Source organism: Aspergillus multicolor, assembly GCF_047715735.1.
Source record: "Aspergillus multicolor strain CBS 133.54 unplaced genomic scaffold BDW74scaffold_14, whole genome shotgun sequence".
Classification (NCBI taxonomy): Eukaryota; Fungi; Ascomycota; class Eurotiomycetes; order Eurotiales; family Aspergillaceae; genus Aspergillus; species Aspergillus multicolor.
This window is the reverse complement of record NW_027395965.1, coordinates 92,911-117,289: the sequence shown is the minus strand read 5'-3', so window position 1 is coordinate 117,289 and position 24,379 is coordinate 92,911. Positions and strand designations below refer to the sequence as shown.

At 51.8% G+C, this 24,379-nt stretch overlaps 7 protein-coding genes across 7 annotated transcripts; 3 read left to right on the top strand and 4 right to left on the bottom strand.

Annotated features, from left to right (window-relative positions):
* Nucleotides 1–1,207: 1,207 nt before the first annotated feature.
* Nucleotides 1,208–4,906, bottom strand: BDW74DRAFT_168174 (uncharacterized protein; the record flags this gene model as incomplete). The annotated part of the gene is made up of 5 exons (XM_073726787.1): nucleotides 1,208–1,401; nucleotides 1,506–2,228; nucleotides 2,554–3,612; nucleotides 3,742–4,018; nucleotides 4,832–4,906. 5 exons carry the CDS (start codon nucleotides 4,904–4,906, stop codon nucleotides 1,208–1,210), a joined length of 2,328 nt encoding a protein of 775 aa, XP_073583254.1.
* A 6,441-nt stretch (nucleotides 4,907–11,347) lies between these two features.
* BDW74DRAFT_25968 (uncharacterized protein) lies at nucleotides 11,348–12,731 on the top strand. Its single transcript, XM_073732338.1, has 2 exons — nucleotides 11,348–11,816; nucleotides 11,873–12,731. Exon 2 carries the CDS (start codon nucleotides 11,991–11,993, stop codon nucleotides 12,654–12,656), a length of 666 nt encoding a protein of 221 aa, XP_073583253.1. The 5' UTR covers nucleotides 11,348–11,816; nucleotides 11,873–11,990; the 3' UTR covers nucleotides 12,657–12,731.
* On the bottom strand, nucleotides 12,732–13,187 carry BDW74DRAFT_25969 (uncharacterized protein). Its single transcript, XM_073732339.1, has one exon. The coding sequence runs from the start codon at nucleotides 13,050–13,052 to the stop codon at nucleotides 12,807–12,809; it is 246 nt and encodes an 81-aa protein (XP_073583252.1). The 5' UTR covers nucleotides 13,053–13,187; the 3' UTR covers nucleotides 12,732–12,806.
* Nucleotides 13,187–13,820, top strand: BDW74DRAFT_25933 (uncharacterized protein). The gene has a single exon (XM_073732337.1). The coding sequence runs from the start codon at nucleotides 13,322–13,324 to the stop codon at nucleotides 13,637–13,639; it is 318 nt and encodes a 105-aa protein (XP_073583251.1). The 5' UTR covers nucleotides 13,187–13,321; the 3' UTR covers nucleotides 13,640–13,820.
* BDW74DRAFT_25918 (uncharacterized protein) lies at nucleotides 13,638–15,990 on the bottom strand. Its single transcript, XM_073732336.1, has 2 exons — nucleotides 14,055–15,990; nucleotides 13,638–13,985 (listed from the first exon to the last, which is right to left on the bottom strand). The coding sequence occupies exons 1-2, from the start codon at nucleotides 15,736–15,738 to the stop codon at nucleotides 13,780–13,782; spliced, it is 1,890 nt and encodes a 629-aa protein (XP_073583250.1). The 5' UTR covers nucleotides 15,739–15,990; the 3' UTR covers nucleotides 13,638–13,779.
* A 5,770-nt stretch (nucleotides 15,991–21,760) lies between these two features.
* BDW74DRAFT_154048 (uncharacterized protein) lies at nucleotides 21,761–22,261 on the top strand. The gene has a single exon (XM_073724616.1). The coding sequence runs from the start codon at nucleotides 21,775–21,777 to the stop codon at nucleotides 22,066–22,068; it is 294 nt and encodes a 97-aa protein (XP_073583249.1). The 5' UTR covers nucleotides 21,761–21,774; the 3' UTR covers nucleotides 22,069–22,261.
* Nucleotides 22,262–22,766: 505 nt separating this feature from the next.
* BDW74DRAFT_154047 (uncharacterized protein) lies at nucleotides 22,767–24,290 on the bottom strand. Its single transcript, XM_073724615.1, has 3 exons — nucleotides 24,073–24,290; nucleotides 23,352–24,008; nucleotides 22,767–23,296 (listed from the first exon to the last, which is right to left on the bottom strand). Exon 2 carries the CDS (start codon nucleotides 23,644–23,646, stop codon nucleotides 23,374–23,376), a length of 273 nt encoding a protein of 90 aa, XP_073583248.1. The 5' UTR covers nucleotides 23,647–24,008; nucleotides 24,073–24,290; the 3' UTR covers nucleotides 22,767–23,296; nucleotides 23,352–23,373.
* Nucleotides 24,291–24,379: the final 89 nt, after the last annotated feature.

Below are 24,379 nucleotides of genomic sequence, written 5' to 3'. Positions count from 1 at the left end.
ACTGCATGCGGACTTGGTCCATGAGTTCGTTAGTGTTGAACTGTTGATGCTCTTGGTGGAGGCTGTGTCCCCGACAACCAGCATACGGACCCTGTAAGGACCCTGTAAACCCTGATCCGTAGGGCTCTCTCGACTGTGTACGGAAGCGTATTGATTACGGTATCGGTGCCACGGGGTTATTGTTGTCTTTCCCGCCAAAAATAACCGACGGCGCTAGTCCCGCTTCGGACAAGGCCGCCAGAGTGGCAGCCCGCAAACGTGGAGGAATGGCATTCTTGTGTGAGACATGCAGCACTCTTAACCTAATTCTACGGCCTTATTGAGTGTCTACGCGTCTTCTCGAAGGCAAAAGTTTCCATGTGCAGTTGCTGACACAGACACCATGTGATGGTTGCGGACTTCGGCTCCTGTGTTTTAAGACAACCGCGGTCACCTATCGCTTCGAGAAGTTTAACAACTTTACTCTGTACGAGCATTGAATGACTATTACAGAGTATATATTTGAACTGTCTCAGAATTTGATGAATCGGCTTCGCTTGGGAGCATTTTCAATTAGTGCTTATGCTCAGCAGGATTCTGTTGATGCTATTTCGGCACCAGAAGAATTCGGAAAGCTGATTCTTAAACTCTAGGGTCCTATCAAACTAATTGAAGAGGGAAAAAAATAATAATAGTAAGACCGAAGCAAAGTAATTATAGAAGAATTCAAAGGGTTATCCTGCGCCTGTACCGATCCTGACAAACAACTATCTGGTTATCGAAGATGAAAAGAAATTGCGTACAATGACAAAATCAAACAGAGTCATAAGTCATAGCAGAGATCAGCTCCTTCGCTTTTTTCGTCTTGCTGCAAGCTGCATTCCCCTCCAAGCATGATCATCAGTCATCCGCATCGAATCGTCAAAGTATGCCGAAGTATTTGGACGGTAACAGAAACAATGTCAGCCCATCTCCAGACACCGAGAAAGCCATGTGCTCTGAGAAAGAAATGAAGACCGTAAGATACAACACCGCGCGTTCGGCCGTGCGACTTCTGTCGTCTGTCTATTATCGTACATAGCGGCCGTGGTCGTGAGATTTGTACGGTCAGGCAAATGTGGAAGAAAGGAAAAATTGGGGAATTGAAGATAATGACAGGTGAAGGAAAATAAAAGAGTGATGTCTTTGAAAGAGAAGTGAAGTGAAGTTTGAATGAAAGTGAGTGCCGCTAGGGCTCGACTTCTTCGGCGTCATGCTGAGAAGCAGAAACCGTATGCCCGCCTTCATGGGATATGGTTGCCCGTTTTCTGCGCTCAAGGAATCGTCGCTTTCCTGCCCGGGTTTCGAAATGGGGTGGAACTGTACCAGCTTCTTGGCCAGCGGCGAGCATTGTGCTGCGCATCTTGTTTCGGTATGCATCCACTAAGACTTGAAGTTAGTTTGGACATGACAAAATCTTTCTAGTCCTTCAAGAGTCCAACAATACTAGACTCCAGCCAGTAAGCTGGCAGGCGGAAGGCACTTACAAGATCGTTGCAGGAATAGCATCCGCCCGGAGAATACTCTGCTCTGGCTCCAGCTCATCCGGTAGCCTAGATCATTCAGAAGTACCTCCTTCCTATGTCTGCGTCGGGAGATCCTAGGAACAGCTATTTCGCTGTCGTCTTCGATCTGCGGAGCGGGAACCATGATCCTTCCTACCGTGGCCTCTTCGTCATCGTCAATGTCGTTGGCCTCGGTGTCGTCCTTGATGTACCTGTCCCCGGGGAGAACTTGGCCCCGAGGAGTTTTCATCTGGACGGGAAAGTAGGTGCGTGGGTATACAGAGTTGGACATGCGGTAGGAATCAGGGATCTCGTCCATGTCCACCTGATCCAGCATGACTTTGACACGGACACGACAGCCAGGCCTCTGAGTGTCATCGACAAGGATAAACTTGCGGCGCTTGCCTTCTGGTAGTGTTCCAAACAGGTCATCTTTGTTTGGATCATGCTCATCCTCCTCCTCAATCTCTTCGATTCTGCTCGAGGTTGCAACAGCCGGGTGGCGTCCAAAGGACCCAATACCGTTATCTCGGATCAAAGGTGGGATGGAGGGGCCTCGGTGTCCGGACGACGAGCTGGCAGGAAGCGGAAACGCAGGGTATCCGTGAAATACCTGTGCCGTGCGGATATCTGTTGGCGAGTGCGCGCTGGGGGTTGGTGTAGGCGGTAGGGACCGATGCACAGCACTGGCATATTCGGCAGGACCTACAGAGAAAGCAACATTCAAGAATTAGCCTACACGGAAAGACATATGGCGCGTCACGGTGAAGGCAAGAAAGAGCAGTACGTATCGGTCATGACATAGCAGACAAGTTGAAGGATGGGGTATAGACTTAGACGACAACAAAAACCAGGGAGAAACGCAATGAACAAGGGAAAAAAAAGTAGAAGTACAAAGTTAGGAGTCTTAATAACCCGTAAAGTCATGCTTATGCACGCGAGATAAAGGGAAGAAGAAATACAAGGTCGTAGAAATCAACACAAATACTAATGTCAACTGGACATGTGTGTCATATATGGCGGTACATACCGCTAACTTCATCGTGGCCTGGCCCATCCGGCTGAGCATGGTGGTGATGTAGCTGTGGTGGCCCCATAGCTGTCAATGGCCCAAGTGGTGGACGTGGACCGACTGGTGTGATGCTAGAACTGGGAACTCCAGGGGGAACCGGAGCTGTCGCAGCCATATGTGAAGGTGGCGGCGGCGGTGGAATCCCTTGTTGGCGACGGGTTATCTTGGCCATTCGTCTCACCCGTCGACTCCGTAGTCGAGGATCTTGGTTGCTATTTCTCCAGCTATCAACTGCGCGCTGGATTAGCCCACGCTTCCCTCGCAACGTAGTGTTGAGCTCTGCCAGTGCCCACCCAACAGCATTGCACTCAGTTTCATAAACGAGACGATTTCCCCTGTATTGGTCCTTGCTGCAACATGCCCGAGGATAGACGCAGTTCTCTGTCTTGAACTCTTGTGATAGGTTGTCCACATTGACAGACTCAACATCACACCGAATTGTATATTCCATTTTCACGCGATCGCGGGAGTACTCAAAGGCAATCCACTGTACCCCGTTACTGTCTTGTCGTACAACAAGGGGGGTGGTCGCTGGGATAGGACCCGGTGCTGCGCTAGAGCTTGCCCCAAGGTTTGGGCTCTGATGGCTGCCATTGCTTGGTGGAAGCGGCGCTCCAGTCGCAGGAAGCGGGGGGTTCAAAAGCGCCCTCTGAGGCGGTGTCGCCTGCTGTACAGTGGAGGTAGTAGGACTAGTCAATGCAGTAGTTGGTGCCTGCGAAGACTGATGCGGTAGCTGGGATGTGGCTGTTTGGTGAGACATTATCATTGACTGGGTAGTAAGAGGGTGTTGTTGAGGCGATGGATGTGCCCCATATGGCGAGGGCTGCACGGGAAGGCCTGATAAAGCTTGCTGATAGCCATAGATTGTGGACGTCATTTGGGGAGATTGAGTGTAGAGGCTTCTGTTATGTTCGTGCGTCTGCGAAGCCACTGAAGCAGGTGAGCTTGATTGGGGTGTATGATAGATAGGAGGATAAGGCCGATGCATCTGCGTAGTTGCCATGATCTCTGGAGGACCTGGAGAAGAGTTAGAGGGCAAGGTCTAGATTGATTGACTGCCGACGCAGACTGGGCATCTTCGGGACCAGCCGCGAAGTGGCAAGTGTGCTATCACGGCCCAACGTAAAGTGAGACGAATGCACTTACCACTAGATGGGTATTGGCTCGGTGCGTTCGCCGTGGTGTAAGGCTGATGCGATGTATAATAGGTTTGTTCTGGAGCTTGTGGGTCGTATGGATGTGGATGATGCAAGACTCCGTTTCCTAGTGTAGGAGGACCATATGAACCAGGAGAGAGACTTGTGTTAGATTGGTGAGGAGACTCGGGCTGTCTGGATTTCTCAGCGAGGCCTGCTGACCCGGGATATTGGTGATGCGGATGTTGAGGGCCTTGATGCTCAGAGATAGCGTGTTGTCGTCGCAACTACAATAACACTGGTCAGTAATGTTCTTAATATGTGCATCCAACGCTCGAGCTGCAGGACGGGGAGACTGCATAACCCCCGGCTGCCACATGATAGCAGCTGTCAATCTCCGGTCTCAGGCTGTAGGTAGCTGGCTGATCCGAGGGGTTAATGGTTGAAGTATCCTCTAAACACTCACGACCACTACAGACTGAAGGACGTATATGGCTCGGGACCAAAATGGACATCCCTCATTACAAGTCTCTTCGCATCAGGACATTGCTAATGCGCCAGAGTGCTTGTAGGAGTTTCAGTCACACCAGGTGTGACCGGAGAGAGTCAACATCTCATTGTAACAATGAAGGCCCATGATATTTCTTTGTGGTTCCTGAGGTTGCACACGTCCAGTCTCGCGAAACAATCGATTTCAGAGCTCAGGGACACTGTCCACGTCGGCCAGAGACTCGCACAAGACTGTCCTCCGGGAAGCGGCGAGTATTGGGCCAGATAAGAGGGTCTTCAAGGGACTTAGGGAGTGGAGAACGGATACTTGGAGCCTCAATTTAGATAGAGACTGACGCACCAAGGCGGCCAGGGTCGAGTCGCGTGTATCAAAGCTTAAGATAGCGGTGTCCGGTTACAGCAGGAGCGCCGTGCACTGTCAGAAATCCACGGCGTGAAGGCCGGAGTTGACTCGTATCCTCGCCTCATTGACAGGTCGCTCCCGGTCTTAACCACGTGAAACGAGCCAGGATGTCCTTGGATGGAGTCGCAGACCGGAGGAAAGAAGAGCAGGAAATCCAGCAGAAGGGCAAAAGAAAGCAAAACCTTACCGGGTTATCCACAGGATTGTCCTTGTATTTTGTTACTGAAGAATGGGCGAGGTCATTCGGGACAACACCAGTCATGGCTGGCCTCGCGGATCGAGGACTCGATTCTGTCAACTCAGAGACTCATCTCATGCAACTGCGAGGTGAAAGACTTAGAAGGTGCTGGGAAGCAAAGCAAGCAAGCAGGGAGAGGCAAAGAAAGAGACAGCAAAACAAGAGCGAAGCTTAAAGCAAAGAGCAAATGGCAGCGGTCCGTTGCCCTGGGCGGACTGGGGGAGGGCCTTGTTAAACGGTGCGCTGCTGCGAGTGTGTGGAGGGTCCAGGGTCGTTATTTAGCTCGGAGACCCATCCAGGCTGGCTAGAGGCTGCTAGCCCCCATCCGGAAAAGGCCAGAGCACGGAGAGAAAAGAAATAGCAGAAAATAAAATTAAATCCAAAGAGTGAGTGGTGGGGATATCAAGATGAGCTTGTTACTAGCGGGAAGGTGGTGTAATATTGACCAGGATGAATGCAGGACGCAGGAGAAGGCGCAAATGTGACGGATTGGCAGCCCATCAGCTGGAGGTTAGATCCAGGGTGAGATGAAGATGATTTGCATGGATTGGGGTCTGAAGAACTAAGAGCGAACTAACCTGGGCGCTGTTGGATGTGGCAGGACAGCGGTGGCCAAGCTTGTGTAGAGCAGTACGGAGTAAGTGTGTGATGTCGGGAAAAGAAAAGAGGCAAGAGGTCTGGAGGGTCAAGACAAAGAACGGAGCCGCGGGCGATCTTTAAAAGCAAGTGAGTCAATTGAAAGCTGGGGTACTTTGTGCTGGGGAGCGAGTGTTGGAGATGGTATCTCAGCCTACAGTCCACCAGGGCAGGATCACTATGATGCTGCTAGTCAACTGCTTTAATCTACGAGTATCAATAATATATCGTATTATTATATTCGGAGAATAATAGCAGCGATGCAGTTAAGAAACTCGAGAGCAACTACTCAGTAGTGTGCCAAAAGGCAGCTCTCAGTGAATCGTTTATTTCTCTGCCTTCATTGGCAGAGATCCGGATCCACCTTTCTTACTCTGGCTGGACTCTGGAGACTGGAGAGGTTCGGAGTCTCGATCAGGCTCACAGACGCTGTGGATAACTGCCCTCAGCTCCAGCTCCAGGACTCCATCGTCTCGAATCATGGCCAGCGTTTCGTCCACCTTGCATAGGCGAAGGGCTATCAAGAACGTCCACCGACAGATCCCAGCGGGCAGTCAGGTACCATCCACTAGCGTTCTATTGACACGAGGCTTTTTCATCCTCAGCATCCCGGCCACCGAGAAGAATAACAGCGAGAGACAAATGATCAGCAGCAGGATCGATAGCCAGTCATAGACCACGGTCTCAGTTTTCTCGAGACTCCGGCAGAGGTCGCGTAATTTCTCGTGACCGTCATCTTACGAAAGACGAGAGAGACCCAGACCCGCATCAGGTATTTCTTTTTCTTGCCCTCCGAGATCTTCTCTGGCTTCTTCCGCAGTTAGCCCAAAGTCAATCAGCAAAATAGCAATTTACGCACAATCTGGAATGGATTCGACGGATCTGACTTGCTGCCGTCAGCCTTGTTCCCACCGGCGCAGACGCCAATCCACCCCTCCCGAGGCCCGCTGTCAAATCAAAAGGGGCCGGACGAGGGCCAGAAAGCCCGCCCCATCGAGTGCCAGGTCCCTCGAATCAGCAATTGGTGCGAACACGATGACGATGCCACCCTTCCCATTCACATCACGGCCATCCCTCCTTGGCAGCATCTCGAATTAACTCGAAACGTTCTAACGGTCCCCGGCCAGAGGATGACCCCGGGCGCTTGGGGAAGGACAGCAAGAGGCTTGGAATATGGAGCGAGGTAGAGCATACTCAGACAAGGAACAAGAGAAAATTGTAAATGGGAAAAAGGAGAATCCTCATCTCGCCAAAGCAGGTTGTGTAACGCTGCTGTCATTGCCAAGTGGCCGTACCATCACCGGCCTCCTTTCTTTCTCCCCCGGGTTCCTGTTGCCTCCCGGTGCAGTGACTTCGCTCATCTCTGCGAACTTGTGAGGTCGAGTCACTCTAAGATTCGAATGGGCTGACGGACGGAGCTTACTAGCAGTCCACCCTAGGCCTGTCAGGCGTCATCGTCGGCCCCGCATAACTCTTCCCTTCAATCAATAAGGCGTCAACGCGCACAATTAGTGGCCCTTGGCACGAGGACTCGATAAAGCCATCTCGAATTCTTCTGTTCCAGCGATAAGATTTCTTGCAGCTAAGGATGCCCTCGTGCAATCCTTCCATGTGAAACAGGATCGAGGTAAGCATTCCCTGCTAAGAGACTTCCTGGTAGGCTGGTGAGCCTATCAGAGTTGAGAAACTTCGATTTGTTCCGTGTACAACAGACAACAAGTTGCATAATTATTTTAAAAGTCATGATGACAGGCAAACTTGTACGACTCGAGTTCTCTGCCTGCAGATACTGGACAGCCGTGGTTGGACGCCATCGAGTATCATCCCGCGAAGAGGGGTTGAGGTAACCTCGCTCTATCGGGTGTTCGACTCAGTTCGAGACATCCGACCATGATTCTATACAACCAAACCCGTCCTCAGCAAAGGCGACAGCTCTGAGGAGCGTCTACTCCAGGACTTGGCGAAGCAACTGTCTTGCCAAACCTGGAACTAGCGCGTCGTCGTAATCGGGCTCCTCAGTCCCAACTTTTAGCCTAGCTGCGTCTAGCGTCAGCCTGGTTGAACGCGAGTGCTGGCAATTGGAACAGCCACCATGATCTGAGGCAGGGTGCAAGTGCATTCCGCGCTCACCATAATTTTAATTTCGACTGCGAGGACAATAGTAGGGAAAAGAAAAAGCGCACGGAATACCTCCCGGAGCATGCTCATCGGGTCACTACAAGGTCCGACCAATGGATGAAGGGCTACCAGGGTCATGAGGCGCCTCAGTCTTCCTATCAAAATATCATTCTATCGGAAGCTTTCTGCTTGACTAGGAATATGCAGCATAGAAGACCAAGTAAGGAAGGTGCGGCTGTCCGACTTTCCGTGAGCTAGAACCTTGCCGGTCAAGGACAAGCCTCTGACCATCGCCCGGGATTATACGCCCTGTATACTGTGAACTGGAGTCCACGGTTCAAGCCGTTGGCAGAGCGAAACAGCTTATGTGACAGGTGTTCTGATTTGACATATCTACTGCAGCTACAGAGAAGAACCTGCAGAATGATGCTCGTTGGGTTCATGCTTCAGGCTAGGAGAATTCCAACGAGGAAATCTCACCCCGTTTATCTGCGATGTAACAAGAATCGCCGACTCGCCGCGCCCTCTGTTCCACATCTGCTGCTTCGCAGCGAACGGCGGGGATGTTATGCTTCGGACCCGAAGCGGAACTCATAAACCCTGAGCAGATCATCCACGAATCCCCCTTTCTTGAGTACTCCCAGTCGAGAGGAGAGACGGAGAGACCCGGACAACGGCACCTACATTTTTGATACGGCGTAACCCCGTTGAACGCCACCTGAGCGCAGTCAACGCCATCTCAACGAGCCAGCGTTGATGGTGGAGACTCGAGACGGAACGTTTGCTCTTTGTTCTTTGATTTTGTACTTTTTGACTTTGCTAGCTTCGTGCTAACGGGTTTCAGGCCTGATCGGCGGCTGGGGATGCTGCACATCAGCCGAAGACCCGTTCTTGAAGACGGCGTCTGAGACACATGCCCAGAAGCTATCCTGGTCTAATCCTTGAAACCCAGATCTCAAGCACGTTGCACTGGCGCAGTATCAGCTCACTGGAATTGCCTACCGATGCAGACAACCCAAGTTCATTATTGATAATGGACAGTCCATATCTCATCCGTAATGAGTGCGATCCTTTAGCCTCAAGGGACTGCACGTTGGGAAAATGAGTTCGATGGTCCCTAAAAGGCCTTAATGCTCTCGATTATTTATGTACTCCTTCGATCTTCATAATCACCGATATTAATCGAGAAATGCTGGCGAGCTCGAGATCGCGCGCCGGCGCCGCATCCAATCCTCTATACTCCTTTGGGCATATCGCCAGGTCCGCCAGCCAGTCACTTTGCGCCGTTGTCGACTCTCGATGAGAGATTCCTTTATGCCCCGCAGGTGGCTCCACTTCCGAACTAGAGGGCGTCATTCTTATATTACCTTGGAACAAACGATGGGAGCCGATCGAGCTTTCACGTCTGACAGAAATGAATTTGCCTCAATTATTACGGAGTATACGAACAAATGAAGGCGGGACGCCCCGGTGTCTTGCATCTTCCGTACACCTGTCGGCGCCCCCACAGTCAGTCTGGTGACAGTACTAACCTAACGGTCGTGTATTATCAGCTTGTGGGTCTGACAGTTCTTCGATGATGCCGATAGACTTCTCTTGCACCAGCGAGCGACAAGCCGCAGTCTACGGAGTAGTCTACACCCATCCTCCGGAAATAATCCCAATCAACTAACGTTATATCAAATCCGAGGATACACCATACGGGGTTTGAAAGGGCAGACGCTTCAGCTTGACCAAAAATCTTAATCTACTTGGCTGCTTGGCATGAGCCAGACTTCATGGTCGTTTAGCTGGGATACGAAGTGCAGTCCAGCAGGACAGCCATTTATGTACAGTTATACGGAAGACTCCGTCTCCTTTCGTGGAAGGTGACCCATTCAGAAGGAACAGCAAAAGACATCGGTCATCCGATAGACGTTTCTCGATTTGTCACGGTCTGCACCCTGATTTGGAATCCCGATCAGGATGACTACTCCGGAGTATGCTGTTGGATCATCATACGCCACATAGTCACCAAGGGTTAATGGAGTTGTCAGGCTGCCCCAAGCTGGTGTGTGGCGTTGCCGGCGTGTCTCAAGGACAGATTCTGATGTATTTCAGGCCTACACGGAGTCGTCCAGTCGCTTCAGTGTCATTATTACTTGACCCTCGGCATGGCTAAAGGCATGAAACTTCCATCATCGCCAAGGGTAGGGAAGCAAGTAGTATCGCGACCGGAATAGAACCTGAGAGGGGCCGAATTCTCCGCACCGGGCAGACCCAGAGTATCGCTAACCTTGTGTCTACGGGCCAAAGAGCCGCTTCTGGGGTAGCAGATGGCATGGAGCTTTTAGTGTCGATGTTCCGTGGGTTATATCGGAATATGTTCCTGAAGCGGTATATAATCAGCCTAGCCCAAGGACAGATCATCGCTTCACAATGTGCCGGATTATGGAATACGGACTGCACGTTCCTTTGCTTAGCGTCCACTTCGGCGCTACGGAAGAGGCGCAAAGCCAAGGTCTATCCACCCAGCGACGATGAGGTCAACTGTTGGACACTTGAACTCGATCCCACTCTCGTACCTGGCATTGTCCAGCCGAGAGACGGATAAACGCCCATGACGACAGAGCAGGAACATGTGATCTGAGCCTACTCCGGGACTGTAGGGAGTCTGTACCTAGGGCAAGCGGGAGTCGAAGGCAACCGGCAGCGCGGCCCCACCATCCGGACAGTGCGGACCCAGGACAGGACCCAGTCTACAAGTACGAGACTCTTCGAGACTTCACCTCTTGGGGAGTCGAGACAGTATAGCCATGCACGGCCCCTGCAGACATGTGTCTAGACACCTCCTACCAGGTCCAGGCTTGGGACCGAAGGATCAACAGACATCAGCCAATTTAACCTCACTTCAACTTGCAAGGGTGAGCATGTTCGGCGCGCCGGAGTAATCGTCTAGGCGCCGATTAGGCCATGTCATGCCCTTGCTGGTTATCCCAGTGGCAGTGGTTAATAATTCCCCGCGCACTGACACTCACTAAGGCGGGTGATTATCGGCATCATCTAGAGTGGAGCTCGAAAAGGATGCGTGATGGCTGGGTTTCTGTCTTCGTGCCACTTGACGGAACACGTCCGAGGGCCTAGGTCCTTCGCCAGTCGCTCATGATGGTGCTCAACTGCTCGTCAATCAGATATAGGGTCTAAGGAAGTTCTAAGCCAAGTGCGACCTTTTGATAAGTATCTAGACCCACTGATACGGTAATCTTTTTCCGTGGCTTTGAGATAGAGCAATGCAGGCCAGGAGTCTAGGACGATGAAACAATGCAGGAGAGAGTTTTGCTCGGCAGGATTCTTCGGGTCTTCAGTCTACACGCGAGCGAAAAGTTAATTATCTCACCGGCAATCGGCGAATGATAGCTGTGCCGGAACTTCGCGGCGACTTTTTCTGCCTTACAGAGGCGTTGGGAGGCGCGTATTGAGAAGCGGCACAGCTTGTTTGTGACGTCGATGATTTACTCTCTCCTTGACCCTCAAAAGACCAACCTCGCAAGCTCATGGCGACTCAGGTATCCAGGTTGGGTACAAACTAGTCTACCGAAACGCCAGCCGAGAGACCGTTAAGCACTACTGAGGATCAAACTTCTGAGTGATCATGCTCATCGTCTCTATTAACAAACCACTATCATTGGGCCACCGCTGGGCCAACCATCGCGGACGATTCGTCAGTGGATAACCTCCAAGGCACAGGAACGAAAGTATCTCAAATTACCGAGGGAGGGAGGGCTGCCTGCCAGTCGTTGTCTCGACCTCGGCCTCGGTCGCTATAGTAGCGAGCAGCTATACGTCGCCAATATCAAAGCAGGAGAAAATAGAATCCCTTTGTTCGTGGTCGCTCTAACCAATTCATGGAAACCTCGCATGTGAAATGCACCCTTTTGATTCCAATTTCCGCCCTTCTTCATTTCCACTGTCGAGTCCCGCGGTGACAGGTGGCCAAAAAAGAAAGCATGGAAAAAATAAAACATGCCGTTGACTGACAACTGCCGCCGAACGAACGGGGCGGAGTACACTACATACAAGCGTCTCTGAGAGGTTCTACGGCGGCGATTCTGCAGTCCCCAGCTCTGCACAGTGGCTCGGCGCTTACCTGGGTCCTGATGGATTTGAACCAAAGGATCCTTGCCCATGTCATCCGTCTAATGCACGTCTTTCCGCCGATTCCCTGTTCATTTAATCTTGGTTATTGACGAGTTATAGTTGGGTTGGACTGGGGCAAGATGCGTACTAGTGGCTTATGCATGGGAACCGAAACGGAGAATTCACCCGTCTCCAACACTAAGCTGTTTAATCTCTTGTAGTGCTCGATGAGCGATTGATGGCGTCTCTGTTGGTGAATGGGGCGCCGATGAGGGATTTCCTGTCCGGAGGTACGAGGGCTTCTTGGGCTCGAGGTTGCAGTCGTATCTCACCAGGGCGTACGCCGTACGCAAAACAGTACCCCCTCCCTTTCCCTGACTGTTTGAAAACAATATATGACAACAATGACAACAGCGTGGCCCGGCACCATTCTCGCACCCATGCACACAACAGAGCCTCGCAAGTCGGAACAAATCGACAGCCTCCGGCATTCGTCCGTCCAGTTACCATCGGATCCCTCCCTCCTTCTCATATTCCCTTCCTTCCTCAACGACTTCGTCAGAATGTCTTGACTGCATTCTTCCTAAAACGGAAGAGAACGAGCGCGCCTCGCCCCAAAAGAAAACAACAAGCAAACATCTCTGCTCGCGTGAAGAAACTTAACTCCACTACTGCCAATACGCGCTCATCACGCGCGCCATCGCCATCGCCATTACCATCGCTATTACCATCGCCCTCGCCCTCGTCCTCGCTTTCTTTCTGCGCCTGCTCCATACCATCTGGATCTCTGTACGTACGGAGTACGGAGCATGTAGGGTGTATGCACGCCTACGCCTGCATTCGGTTCTACTCCGTGCGCCTCATCTCATTCCCCGGGTGTAGTATCCAGTGCATGACCCAATGACGATCCGTACATCTCACCCAGCCCACCACGCAAAAAAGGGGCTCCCAACCTCACAGCCCTTTTTTGAGCCCGGTTCGTGATTTGACTGCAGAGCGCAGACCAGGTAAGCGCGTAGTCTACATATCTTGACAGTTGTCTGGCGATGGGTGGCTAGTTGGATTTGAGGCTTGCAAAGTGCAGTACATACAGCGCTGCGCAAAGCAAGGCCACAACTACAGTCAGAATCAGCAGGCTTCTCGTCCTCTGTGTAGTGCCGATAGTGTAGGCAGGTGAGTTGGCGGCCCCTTTTGACTGAGACCTTACAGCGTGCTCAGTCTCCGGAGTAGACCCTATTGCGCATATTCGTAGAAATGCGCAATGATGTAGACTACAGCAGTTCAGTAGAAGATCACCCATTCAGGGAGAAGTATAGGATAGGAGGCCGTACGCCCTCGCCATCCAATCAACCGCTCTGATCGGCAGCGCGCATCCATCCCTATAGCGATTAACGTCTTCCCTCCTTTACAGCGTACCCCGGAGGCAGGGCTCTAGTTGCGGATACCAGCTGCCCTGCCTATCCCTATCAAGATACATGCGCGATGACGAGCGGAACGCAAAGCGCTAGGGGCGCCGCGTGAGGTATGGCTACCTGACCTGGTACAACATCCAACCTTCTGTCGAAGGTCATGGGGACTCGGTCGGAGGGCACGGCGCTCGCTGCGTGTGTTGTACCGTGTAACCCCAGCGCTGCTGCAGTGCGGATATTCTACGGAGTAAGACTAGGTCAGACGGCGGTGGGTGTAGAGGGGAGGGTAGTGTACCTGGTCATCACGAGGCGAGTTGGGTATCGGTCTAACCATCGGATCGTGAACGCATTCGATGAGTTGTCTGTTTACTGTTTTGTCAAAGACCTACTCCGTACTGCGTACGCAGATTCAAAGTTCAATGTTCGGGACTGGACGGGCTTGGTGCCGTCTGAATGGTTGGTGTGTGGTAGATGTTGATTTAATTTGATTGCTGTATGTAAGCACGCTAATGATGACCCCTATAGCAAACACAAACATGCTGATCATTGATGCCCCTATGTCGACCGTACTCCATACGTTCATGTTCATGCTTGATTGTCAAGCTACAGCTGCTGCACTCAATGGCCACGCTGGTCTGCAGGATCGGCTTTCGTGCCTGAACTCTTCTGCGCAGACCTTGGCTCGCCCGGACCCTCGATTGCAAGGGGCGAGTTGTCGCTTTCGTCCTCATCATCGCTCGAGAAGTCGTCTACGGGACGACCACGTCGACGGTCCTCCTCCCGTTGCTTGCGGCGTGCTCGGATGTACTCTCGGTACCTCGCATCTGATGTCGTTAGTGTCTACAAAGAAAGAAGGGGGAAATATGGAATGATAGGCATCGAGATGGACTTACCTCGGATTTCCTGCGTCTTAACGGCGTAGGTCTGGATTTCCTCCTTGGCCAACACCCGCAAGACGATGACATGGTCCGGTCGCTCTTCGAATCGTTCTTGGCCAGCTTCGAGTGCGGCCGGGTTTACAAGACGGCGGTCAATTTTGGTCCAACGGGCTCCAGGAGGAATCCCTTTCTTGTGGGCGTCTTTCAAGGGCGCAACGCCTTCTCGTACCGGGTTTGGCTCCTCTGGGAACTTGTCGCGGGGTGGCTTCAATATCCCCTTAGGTGGCGCGTCGGATTCCTTTGAATCAAGCTTCTTCTGATCCGATCTCTTTTCCGACGACCGATCGTGGTGACGAGAGCGCGAACGGTGGCGATGTGGCTCGTTTTCCTTCGAACTATCAGAGCCATTGACCCTTGGACGCACAGAGGGCTCGCGTCGATACTTCTTCAGGTCATCATCCGATGAACACTCATCAGACTCACTTCCGCCGTGCCGCCTGGAGCGTCTCCTTGATCGGCTACGTTCCCGAGGCGCTCTGTCTCGGTGGTGGTATCGATCAGCACGGGAGCTGAGGTCGTAATCGACCTCATCCGAGTATCCACTGGCTAAAACGGCTGTTCCCAGACCGTTACTAGACTCAGAGGGTGCGGAGGGCTTGTGGGATGACTTTCTTTGTCCATGGCTGTCGTGCAATTCTCGGTTTCGGGGGTCGCCATCGGAACGTTTATGTTCACGGCGGATGTGACGGCCGTCGTCATGATCATCTCGGTACGAAGAGTAACCCTCATCGTGGTCATGATGGAGGGCAACAGTACGTGGCGAGCGCTGTCGCGCACCCGCAAGATCAAGTTCGCTAGTACCAGGACCGTATGTCGATCGACGCAGGTCATCCCGATTGATTCTGTCGAATCCGCGATGTGACGGGGGCGGCCCATGTTCTCGAGGATCTCTGCGTGCCAACAAGCGGGGGTCCTCGATCCCCGTCAGGCTCAACGGCCTCTCTTTCCTAGCGCTACGGTGGTATTGTAACTTGGCGGCAGCTTCCTTCTCGAATTGCTCGCGGGGATTGGTGTAAGAGTACGCATCATACTCGTCAATATCCTCGCCCTTCCGGAGGCCTCCATTTTGGGGATACCGCCGTCGACTTCCATACGCCGGATACGCTCCATAATGTCTTCGCGAAGTCGAATGTCCCCCCGTATCGCTCGCATAATCGACAGAGGATGTGTGGCGATGATGTCTATGGTGCCTGGAAGACGCAGGAATAAGATAGCCGTCCTGGTCCGTAAGAGGACTCGGAGATCGTCCATGATCTGACAGGACCACCGGTGACGTCCTGGAAGCCTGGGGAATTGAAGGCACCTCGAGTCTGCCATGCGAGTCAGCAGCAGATGCGGTGTTGCTCCTTTGCCTAGGCCGAATCGCGTATTCTGTTCTCAGCCTTGTGGGCTGCCCATGATCGTGGTATGTTTGCTTCGAGATTGGGTGGGCTTCTAGGCGCGGGGAGACTGCGTATCGGGGGTCGTACGTGGGCGAGAACGGGGCGTCGGCGCGATAGCCTGCGTATATCGGGCGGCCGGCAGGGTCATAGGGGTCGTAGGAGGAGGCAAGTTGGACAGTGCCTGTCGAGGCTCGTAGAGGATCAATCATGTTTGTGCTGCCCGGCGAGATGGGCCGGTAACGTGCGGCAGAGCCCATCTCAGTCTGCAAGCAAGGAACGGCAGCACACGAGGATGCCGTTGTATATATAAATCAGAAGCAAGGAATAGAGGATGAATATGCGAAATCTAAAGGATTGTGTCTCGGAGAATTCTTATAACAAACGAAGTCAAAGAAGCTTCAGCACTGCACGGACTATTGGAGAGTTGAAAAAGCAATGAAGAAGGGGCTTGTAAAAAGCAGCCCGAGCAGAGTCGAGCCACCAGATGTGGGGATCGCTGGCTGAGACTGGTGGATATTACCACCTGAGACAACGGCAAGTCGCGGATTATTCGAGAAAAGCCGTGGAAACCGGGTAGCAGCTTCAACGGGTCCAATGAGAAGATGAATGATTCGAGGTTCAGAGGAGCTCGAGGGATGAAGATGATGACGCTGTGAGGGGCGAGTGGGCACTGGGCGGCGGTGACGAAACAAAACTGAAAGCCCGACGACCTAACGGCCGAAGGCCTCTGAGTGGGCAACAAAGAGAAAGCAGCGAATCAGATGGTCCGATCTGTCCTGGAGTTTTCGGCCTGACGGTGAGCTTCAGATTGATTGATTTGTTGACAGTATCAAGTGTCGAGAGAGTGCAGGGGGACTGGATAGTATGGCCAAACACAGGAACCGTGGAAAGGGCCAGGGACAGGATCACGTTACCTCCCATTAGCAATCACCACCATCAATTGCTTCTCTTCGTCTCTCCAACTCTCTCACTCATCACGGCTATCCTCGCTGCTCGCCCGACCCAAGCTAAATCGCCAGCTTCGTCCACTCAGCTCATCGTCCTTGGGAGATCATGGGGTTTTCTCCAGCCTCTCGCCACCCGGTGTGCCGATTTCCCCGCCCGCTGGGCCTTTCTTCGTGGACTTGACCCGGACATGGGCCAAAGTACCTCCAGGGCATACTTTCCATACACGTCACGCCTTCACATGAATTCCTGCAACGGCCGACCGCCAGTCTGGAAACAAGAAGGCGGTGGACCTGCGTGAAAATGAGGCTCAAAATATAGGGTGCAACGCAGTTTACAATAACGCTGAGCTAAAACACACCTTGGTGGCCGCCTCCGCCGTTTTAACCTGCGAAGAGCATCATCATCGGAGAACTCCGGTCTCTGGGCTTCTCTTTCAGGCGTTGTGTCAACGCTTTTTCTTCTCTTGGGTCTCAAGGCGTTATTTCATCCCCGCCGTTCCTTTCAGCCTCGGCCTTCCATTTGGGAACGCGATACCCCGTACTATCCGCGCCATCCATGACTCGATTTTTGACGTCACGTCAAACCGTGATCTGCGTTTTGAGGCCATCACGAGAAATGATGAAGCTGCAATATGAATCTGCAATATCTATCAGCACGGATACGGTTCGCAACGGGATGCCGGGCCCCTCCCGTTGCGCCCTGTTCAACAGGGAATAGCCCTGCTTAGGCTTCACGCCCCGCGGTGCCGCTGGCAACCGCTTCAAGCGCTCGCAGCATTCTGAGAGCACATGGGGTTATCGCCGATCAATTCGCCCAGGTACAGCGCTTGACTTTGTCTGGTTGCAAGGAGCGGATCTTGCTTCCATCTCTTCACGTCATTGTACCTAAGCGCGGGTGTGGCTCAGGGTTCATCCGCAGTCGTGGGTGAACACAATCTGCATGACACTTGACGCGATTTCTGGGTTCTCGAAGCATTGGCGAAACGAGTCAGACGCAAACGCACGCCTGGGTTGACCGCACGGACGTCGCAAATGCCAGCCCTGAGGCCCTTCGAACATGTCCTGGACAGGTTCGCTGCCTCCAGATGCCTTTCGAAACTGTTTGACTTTGTTTACCCTCAATGGGTTGAATGGGATTCCCGAGGGCTCCGACACCCGTCTGATGGCTACGAAACGAGCGCCGCTTTACACAGATTTCAACCGTTGGGGCCACTGAGCGTATCCATCCCGAATGGCTCCAAATATCGCGGTAGCCCTTACAAGGGCGCTTGCAGTCTGCCTGCTGCCTATTCGCCTCAGTCAGAGTCATCAGTGATGGAGTGCCTTGCTACTCGCTGTTTACACGTCCTTTGCGGTTGGTTTCACTGGTGGGCTCTTGCTATCAACGTGCTGGCCTAATTGGGGCTGCACAAACTTTTCAGTTATTGCCCTCACTGCCAACAGCAGTGTGCACAAGGCAAATCCGGGCAAATTGCTTCATTGCTATACCTACTGCCGTTTTGACATCTGTCGTTTATAATCCTTACTTTCCATCCCATCTCTCCTTCGTTTACACCATCACAATCAAGTCTTCAGTCTTATATCAGTCCCTCGTCGTCGTCATTTAGCATTGAGCCCCGGATATAACTCCAGACAGCTAGCATCTTCAATCAGTTCTTCGATTATACCTTATCTGTTGCTACCCAGCTCAGCACCTTCAGTCCATCGTCTTCGGTCCTTTGTTCTCAGTCAATCATCTTCAATCAAGCGTCTTGAACCCAGAATCAATATTTTCGAATTTGCTTTAGCCACCTAAACAACATGCACTATCCGACAACGGAGTCCACGCGCGCTACCTCGACGACTACCTCGCTCGTCCAGTTCGCCAGACCAAGTATGGCAGGGTGGTGGCTGTGCTGCTCTTGCAAGAACATGAACAACCCGGCTCTCTCCTCCGGCAGATGCACGGTTTGCGGCCATATCGCTTGCAATTCTTGCGGTCCTGCTTGATTATAACGACGGGCGGCTGTGAAAATAGCCATGAGTTCTGATGGCACTAGCTTCATTGCTTGCCTTTTATGGTCGTCCAAGCCAAATGTATCCTCGATCACGCATTTTCTCTTCGCCGACGCAGACGTACTGCCCTGCGTGGGTACTCAAGTTCGACAGCAGGACTCTGCCGGTCCTTTATCCCTATTTCTTTCTGGTTTCTCTGTTTCTTTCGACCGTTACATTATCACCTGACCTTGATTTTGTTCATTTTTCCAATTGCTGCCTTCCTCTTTACATTCTCAGCTTTGTTTCACGATAGACTCTTTCCTTTTCTATTCCCCCGATTGTTTCACTATCTTCTACTTCTATTTTTTTCTTCGTTATATTGCTCAACTTCCGATTTTTCCCTCCCGTCTCGGCTTTCAATCACTATAGATTTCTTCTTGCTTTCCCCCTTTTCCACTGTCTGACCCCCTTGTGTTCTTAACTTCTTTTCGGATATTGCCTTTCTTGCTGTTGTTGCCCCCTTCTCATATGATGTTTTGTACTGAAGCCTGGCGTTATCGCATACGGTTTTAGATCTCATTGTCTTTCCTCGCATACTGCATCTTGCATCTTGCATCTGCACTTAGCGATCGGCGCTGGACTTGAATTACTTAAACCAAGACGTATAACTATAGACTTGCATCAATCAGACAACGCATCATTACCATCAGATGACCCACTCCATTTTACTTCCCAAAAGAAAATCCCACACGTAGTGATGCCAGGGCAATCTAGTCCATATCCGAGCATCACAACTCTAAGTAAAAAATCCCGCAACGGAGCATCAACGGCCCTGGGCAAGGATCGTTCGTTGCCCTGAAGACGAGGCTCATGCTGCTCCGAGCCTTGAAAGGCCTGTCGTTGGCGGGTTGGCTGGTGGATTAGGGCTTGCCGAGCCACTACGGGGCGCAGCCACGGTCCGCGACCCCTACCTAGGGTAGTCAAACTCAGGCGTCCCATACGGAATATGATGTTGCAATTTGAGTTCGGACTGGGTAGGAGGCAGGTTAATCAGGAGCTTCCTTGCGTGGCTGTTAGGAGTTGAGACGGGGGTTGTGGCTCAGCAGGGTACTCTGACGATGTCTGGGCGTAAGAAACCAACGCTTGAGTTCTGAAACTTGCGATCTCGTTGGATTAGGATCGAGCTTACGGTGGCAAACTGGTGCGATGGATACCCAAGGCATTTTGCCGGCTATGGGATGGAATGGAATGTGGCTGGGTGTTCTGTCTAGATCAAAGCGTACCTGTGCTCCGTTACATTACGTAGATAGATTGGGAATCTGGTGTATGGTGTATCGCAAATTGGGATTGGAATCTGAATTGGGGGGATCGCCAAGGAGGTTCTGCAGAGTATGGAGGCTTTGATGTATATTCTTCTCGCCTTTCTGTTACTTGATCTGGGAAAGAATACGACTCGTGGCTCATCAAGATCATCTAGATAACCTCTTCAGATAAGCTTAGCTTAGCCTAACATAGTGTCTGCCTAGGCTGGACCCTTGGATCCTTCCTTGCATCCATCCGTAGAGAACGAGACCCTCGCAGAAGAATCAACCAGCCGAACAACCCCGAGAGAGATCAGATTATCGGCTTCGGCATCGATTCTGATCTCGGTAGAAGAATATGATCCGGAATCCGGATGCCGTGACTGGTAGTCTGGTATGTACAGTATTCTCGAGACCAGGCTGAACAGGCTGCCGAATTGCCCGATGACTAGCACTACATACGGAGTAGAATATTGAGGTATCGCCTAGATAGGAGGTAAGATCGGAGATGGATCCCGAGTATGGAGTTGAGGTAAGGTGGGCCCTGATCTCCCGTGCGTTTCCAGGGGCATTCCCGGAATCCGGGGTCCGAGAGATCTCGGTGCGGTAGATGATCCTGCAGGGTGAGTCAGGCTTGACAAATACCAGATACCGTGGGTTTGGCGCGCTGAGGAACTAGGCAGGCGTTGAGGCGTGGTGATCACCAGCACGGGACCAGAGTCCAGGGAGGTATCTCGGTCATCCACTAGAAGGGGTGGTGAGGGTGTGCTATATATGAAGGTGACCTCCATCGTACAGTATAATGACAGGGGCAAGGAATTATTGCAGGGCGAACCTATTCTGCAGGCATAGTCAGCAACACGGAATCCGAGGAGATGGGTAGAGGTAGAGAGTGTTGCGAGGCTGCTCCCAAAGCCTCAGCCGTACGCCCAACGGGAGAAACATCTCGCTCAAGCCACAACCTGGGTCTACCCCTTGCTCGCTGAGGTAGGACAGGGTGAATCTCGCTAGACGCGTATACCCCAGCATACCATGCTATAATCATCCCCTATAACAACGGGGAGTCTACCAACAAACCGATAGCCGTCCCATCCACGATTCGCCCATCTATCGACTCCAAATACTTCAATTCCAAATCCAACATGCAACATCTAACCCAACAAGTCCAACCAACAGACTAAACTGATCGCCGTAATCTGCATGCAGCCAACCGTGGCAGCGCGTCTCCAAGTGCCGGCATCTCTCCGCGCGGCATGGCAGCCACGGATGGCACGGACACTGCGCCATGTGCGCTGTGCGCTGTGCGCTGTTTCACCCAGTCGAGTTTCATACTCAGACATGAATCAGCTGATATGTACGGTACGCAGTGCCGGTGCGGGGCCCAATACGGACTGGAGTATGAAAGCAGGTCCGTGCAGGGTAAAGACTTTGGTAGAAGGGGTCGGGCCGGTGTCAATCCACGGTTGACGAGCGAGGAACCAGAGGAAGAGAGTATGTTGGTCTGTACATAATTAGATAATGTTGGGGCATAATTGGTAAAATAGCTTGAGAATGTGAGGGCACTGCCCAGTCATGCCATGTGATGCCATGCGATGCAAATACCTACCCCTTGCGTAAACAGTATGGCAGTGTAGGGCTGAATCATGAATGACGGATGAATAACGTACGATAACAATAATTGATCAGTTATTCTTGGATGCCCCTAGCTTAGCTTTTGGCCCCCGCATCCTTAACCTCTGAATAACCGCTCAGTCAGTCAGTATGAACATTCTCGGCAGTGTACGTGGTACGGTTACGGCCCCTGGCATCGCATGGCAGCAGGGATGCAGATCCAGACGAATCTGTAGCCGGCTCGGACTAAATCAGTGCCCTGCTAATATTAGATTTAGAGCACTACCCCAGCCTAGATACCGTACGGCCGATGCGACTCGTGTTTGTGCGACGGCGCCGGCCGGATTTGTCAACAGCCTGATCTGTTGAGAGGAAGCTATTAATGGAGCTTGTTTACGAGGCATACGAACTCTGTTTGAGTCGGTTTTGATAAAGATAGAACAGTGTAGAAGCGTAGATGGAGACGAGGGAAAGTATACAGGCAAGTTTGAGTGTAGAGAGCACTATACCAGATAGAGTAGGAGGGGCACGAGCGACAAAAGTACTGCGGGCAGTCTTCTCCGCACCCACGGTCCGGGCCTCAGACTCAACACAGACTCACAGAGTATCTATCTCGAGGCGCAAAGCAACCAACAAGCCAACAGCACAACAACACAGAGACAAGCTCACGAAGCTCAAAAAAACCAACGCGTTTACAAATCCACCATCGAAACAAAAAAACAAGCACCAACACCATAACTCAAATCAATGACCATGACAGTCCCAACACAGCCTCAGAAACAAGGCGAATGAGTCAACAGGTCGCATGAATGACAGATCTCTGTGTCATTCCCTTTGAATGGTCGTAATCGTGCATGAACGCAGGTGTCACTGCCGCTTAACCCTCGAGAAAAAAGCATACCAAGAAGCGTCGGAAAGTCGGAGCTGAACACCCCCCCCCCCCCAAGGCTCGATCCCGCCGGGAAGCGTTGAAACACCGCTCTTTGGCTTATGGGCTGCAGCCGTTTGTATAGCGAACCGGCGGTGTTGGCCGCAGGGCGTGGGGTCGGTGTGCCCCACATCGAGCAGGCCATACCTTCTCTTCTCCTGTTTCATAGCAGCTGGAGTATGGAGCCCATAATCTAAATGATGTACACTCTAGCTGAGGCTCCTAGAGTTTATTTTGTCATTGGAGTTATTGACAGCGGTCTAGCCTGAGGGCTGTTCTGGGCTGCGGTCTAGTGTCTACCAGGGCAGCCAGGCAGAGGGGCAGAGCAGAGCAGAGTAGTCTGGGCCGAGGCTGCACTTGCACTGCACTGCATCATTAATGCTCCACTAGCTCTGCGGTTTCTGGGCTGTCACAGGCCAGTGGAAGTGCAGGGTTTAGATGCGGCTGAATAACTAGATTGCACTGCACTGCAGTTTAGTTCGTCAAGTTCAAAGTCGACTAGCTGCTCATAAAAATAACTATGATATTTTTGATGTCCTTGATATTGATATGATGATGTCGAAACTATGTAATCAGTAATCTACAGAGTAAGACGGCTATAGGGCCACCCAGGCCTGCAAGGAACCTTACTAAGACTCTAAGAGCATTCTTCAAGCTGCCAGTAAGATAAAAATAGCCGATGGATTATTCTTTATTCTGCAAGCTCCGATCTTCAAAGACAAAAAAAGCAATCATGTGATTGAGTTTGAGTGGAATGTAGCAACAAGACAAGAAAAGTAACCAACGCCGAGTCCCTCATGCCTGCATAATTATCTCATAGTCCTTGCGGTGGTGTCGAGGAGGCCAGCTCGCTCGTAATATCCCAAATCAAGCAAAACCCAACAAATCGAAGTGAATTCCGGTGTATGTGTAACCCCAAACCAATGCCCAAGTCTAGAACAATGTCCCAAAAAAGCTCATTCCGCTGTACCGTATGCCATGTTGTGTCGTAACTGTCGCTTCAAGAACCAGAAACCAATGTCAATCAAGTGCGCGTAGACGAATCGTAAATCTGCACCCTGTTAGTCTGCGCTCTATGGTTCCTTCACAGCTGTCGTTTTCCTGACCTCAATCGATTGGCATGCGGACTCATTTAATATGAGCGCAGGCGGAGCAGGCATGGTGGTGGCATTGCACGCACACCGGATTGTGACTGTAGACTTTTGGGCCGTCGCCGCAGTTGCAGCACACGTACATGTCGGTTTCACTGAAGTATTTGGGACGGAACTGGTCGTTGATGTGACCATGGTGGGAGCGACGAACGTGCTCAACCGATGCTGCGTCCATGTCAAAGGAGCCAGAGAGAGCAGACAAAGGACGGTAGGTCTCGGGGACTGAAGACGGAGCAATGAAGGAAGGCATTGTGATGTTGATTCGAATTGCGCTTTTGTACAAAGAGGTAGACAGGTTGCTGAGAGTAGTGGTAGACTGGAGCGTTTGCTGTATAGGCTGATGATTGAGTCAAGATGTTGTTGAGGTGTGAGTTGAGAGTTGAGATTGAGGAGGAAAGCCAGGAGTATTTATTCCTCGAGGCCTGTATAAGTATGAATCACAGAGACTGTATCAAGCAGGCAGATCCCAGGCATCACGCCCAAAACGGGCTATGAGCCTATGACTGAGCCACACTAGGGTGGATAGCCCTCCCAGGCATCTTTCACCCTGACAGTTGTGGACGCTCTAGTCTAGATCGGACACAGACGGTCAGGTCGGGGCCTGATTCGAGCCTGCATAATAATTAATTCAATCATTTGTTTTCAGCATTCATGTAAAGCTAGAGCGATTACTTACCTCCTGGCGTTGAGTCAGCCTCTGATCACGCCGGCCTGCCCCAAAGGCAGACGAGGCTTTCACACGCCATACGCCCGTTTTGCCCCGGCGGCTCTCGAGGGCTCCGCTCCCTGGCCCCTAAAGGACCATCTGTCTTTGAGAGCTGAGAAATGCGCGGTAACAGTTTCAACATTTTTAACCGTGCTACAATCAGATCGAGTCTAGTGCTGGTGTATTTCGTGGTGTTTTGGGAATTATGGTTCCTTGCTGAAGCGGACTTGGTCTAAGACGCCTTGAACAGCCTCAGGCCGGTGGATCCACTCCCCGT

Excerpts from the sequence above, each read along its gene's own strand:
- BDW74DRAFT_25968 (XM_073732338.1), top strand. The coding sequence starts at position 11,991 with ATGGCGTCTCTGTTGGTGAATGGGGCGCCGATGAGGGATTTCCTGTCC.
- BDW74DRAFT_25969 (XM_073732339.1), bottom strand. The coding sequence starts at position 13,052 with ATGGGTGATCTTCTACTGAACTGCTGTAGTCTACATCATTGCGCATTT.
- BDW74DRAFT_25933 (XM_073732337.1), top strand. The coding sequence starts at position 13,322 with ATGGGGACTCGGTCGGAGGGCACGGCGCTCGCTGCGTGTGTTGTACCG.
- BDW74DRAFT_25918 (XM_073732336.1), bottom strand. The coding sequence starts at position 15,738 with ATGGGCTCTGCCGCACGTTACCGGCCCATCTCGCCGGGCAGCACAAAC. Across the intron at positions 13,986-14,054 it reads TAAGACGCAGGAAATCCGAG|ATGCGAGGTACCGAGAGTAC; the intron begins GTAAGTCCATCT and ends TAACGACATCAG.
- BDW74DRAFT_154048 (XM_073724616.1), top strand. The coding sequence starts at position 21,775 with ATGGAGACGAGGGAAAGTATACAGGCAAGTTTGAGTGTAGAGAGCACT.
- BDW74DRAFT_154047 (XM_073724615.1), bottom strand. The coding sequence starts at position 23,646 with ATGCCTTCCTTCATTGCTCCGTCTTCAGTCCCCGAGACCTACCGTCCT.